A 2,139-nucleotide genomic window follows, 5' to 3' on the forward strand; every position below is an offset into this window, starting at 1 on the left:
TTTTTTTTTTTTTTTTTTTTAACAGTTCAATGTTGTATGTTTTGTTTTTTTCACTCAGATTCTCTCTCAGCCTAACCTGGTCCCTCCATTGGTAAGAGCCCCACATACTAACACCTTCCCAGCGCCTGTTCAGAGGCCACCAATGGCACTGGCCAGTCAGATGCCTCCTCCGCTGACCACAGGCCTCATGAGCCATGCTCGTTTGCCACATGTAGCCAGGGGTCCTTGTGGATCACTATCTGGAGTCAGAGGTAATCAGGCCCAGGCTGCGTTGAAGGCTGAACAAGACATGAAGGTTAGTACAGTGTTAACAGCCAACAGATCAAGAATCTGTCTCTGAACCATGTCTTAAAATGCCTCTGGACCCATAACTGTATATCCAGGCATTCATTGTCTTAGCAGACTTAACCAAGCTAACTACTTTTATTCATTTCCCCCTTTTTTTTCTTTTTTTTTGCCCCATTCCCATTCCTTTCATGTTTTTTTCTTTTTGTTTCTTTTTCTTTTTTTTTTTGCAACTGTAGTCAGGAAATGAATTAATGTCTTAAACTGTGGCCAAATGAATTGTTATCAGATAAATATTTGAGGGAGATCTGAGTTTAGATGCAAAATTTTTTTTGGAATAGCAAAGAAGTAATATGAATTATTATAGACTTCCCCATTTTCTTTTTTTTTTTTTTTTTAATTTTCTTCCCCCCTTTCCCCTGACTCTCCTCCTCCCAGCAGCTTAAAATATAAATCATGGTTATATGAAAACTCTGGAATGGGTAAGATGTGTTACCTGTCTTGGTATTTTTTCCATTATGAGTCATCAAAGTACAGTTTTCTTCTCAAACTGTTTTCATACCCTTTTTGGCCTACCACATGAGGTGGCTGTATTCCACAGTGGAGTGTGCAGTTTTAGATGAAGAACTCAGAAAAGCACTTTGGGATCCTTCATGATGAAAGGCACTGATAAACATGGGGTTTGCTAATGCAGAAAGAGTGCCTTTAGGAGTCTGTGTGGGGACAGTTTTGTAGCATAAACCTTACATGTCTGCCAGTACAGCCAGTTGAATCCATTTATTTCTATATTTACTTTAGGCTTGACTTTCAGGGATCTTAGTAATTTTGCCTGTTTTGTCATTATATGTCATGAGATCAGACTAGAACAAAGAAAAGCTTACCGCTTTCAAACAGGGAAATGTGCATAGTAATGCTTTACTCTGAATTAGAAACATGTTTATGATAATCCTATTCGAAAATTTGATTGATGGATTGATTGATTAAAGTTTCTGGGGCGACATCCCTAGTGTTTCTGATCCTGAGTAATCAAATTTAAAGACTACCCAGCAGCAAAACTTTTATTAAATAATTGTCTACTTTTATTAAGGCTGTATGCCTAGGATTTCCATCTGTTTGTTATAATTAGAAATACCAGTGTGAGTAAAAATCTTCGGAAGTTATTTGGCCTTGGATTCCAGTTCTGCTTCTGGCTCCTTGGCTCTTGATTTTCACATATTCCCATGTTGGAAATAACATTAGAGCTTTATAATCGTAATGGGATGGGAAAGGGTACAAGCTTCTTGAAAATTGCTTCAGATCTTTGGATAGTACAGGTTACCTGTAGAACATGAAGCATTTTTTTTTTATATGCAAGAAGGATGGAAACTTAAGTTTTAAATGTGAATGTTACAGTGGTAAAATTTACAGATGGACGTAAGTATATTTTTGGGGGCACATAGTCAAAACTAAGAAATTATTTACCAGCTCAGAATGTGGTAGGAGCTATCAGAACTTAGTGATCAAGTGAAGTTGTAGTTACTAATTTCTGATGCTCTTCCCCTGCAGAAGAGAGCTGTGGGAAGAGGACTCAGCCACAAGACATTTGGTCCTAGGTGTTGGTAATGCCACAATATAAGTGCTTCCTTTTCATTTTATTGTAGACCACATATTGATAACTAGAAGTTTTAAGTGTTACATGTATGTTTTCAGATTTGCAAGCAGGTTCCCTAAATAAAATTTAATATCAATAAGCTTATTGTTCCAGAAAAGATACAAATCAGCAGCAATTTATATTTTATTATTTTATGAGAGGGCAAACCTTGAAAAGGTGGTGGGAGGTGGTCCTGTGGTTTCTTTTTTTTTTTTTTTTTTTTT

At 36.8% G+C, this 2,139-nt stretch overlaps 1 protein-coding gene across 1 annotated transcript in view; it reads left to right on the forward strand.

Annotated features, from left to right (window-relative positions):
• Positions 1-2,133, forward strand: part of PRRC2C (proline rich coiled-coil 2C) — a 107,192-nt gene extending 105,059 nt beyond the window's left edge. Inside the window, 2 exon segments of the mRNA XM_017866893.1 lie at positions 59-295; positions 1,831-2,133. Coding sequence (XP_017722382.1) covers positions 59-295; positions 1,831-1,887 — 294 coding nt within the window. The 3' untranslated portion in view covers positions 1,888-2,133.
• The last annotated feature ends 6 nt before the right edge of the window (positions 2,134-2,139 follow it).

Source organism: Rhinopithecus bieti, unplaced genomic scaffold (genome assembly GCF_001698545.2).
Source record: "Rhinopithecus bieti isolate Rb0 unplaced genomic scaffold, ASM169854v2 scaffold_1853, whole genome shotgun sequence".
Lineage (NCBI taxonomy): Eukaryota > Metazoa > Chordata > Mammalia > Primates > Cercopithecidae > Rhinopithecus > Rhinopithecus bieti.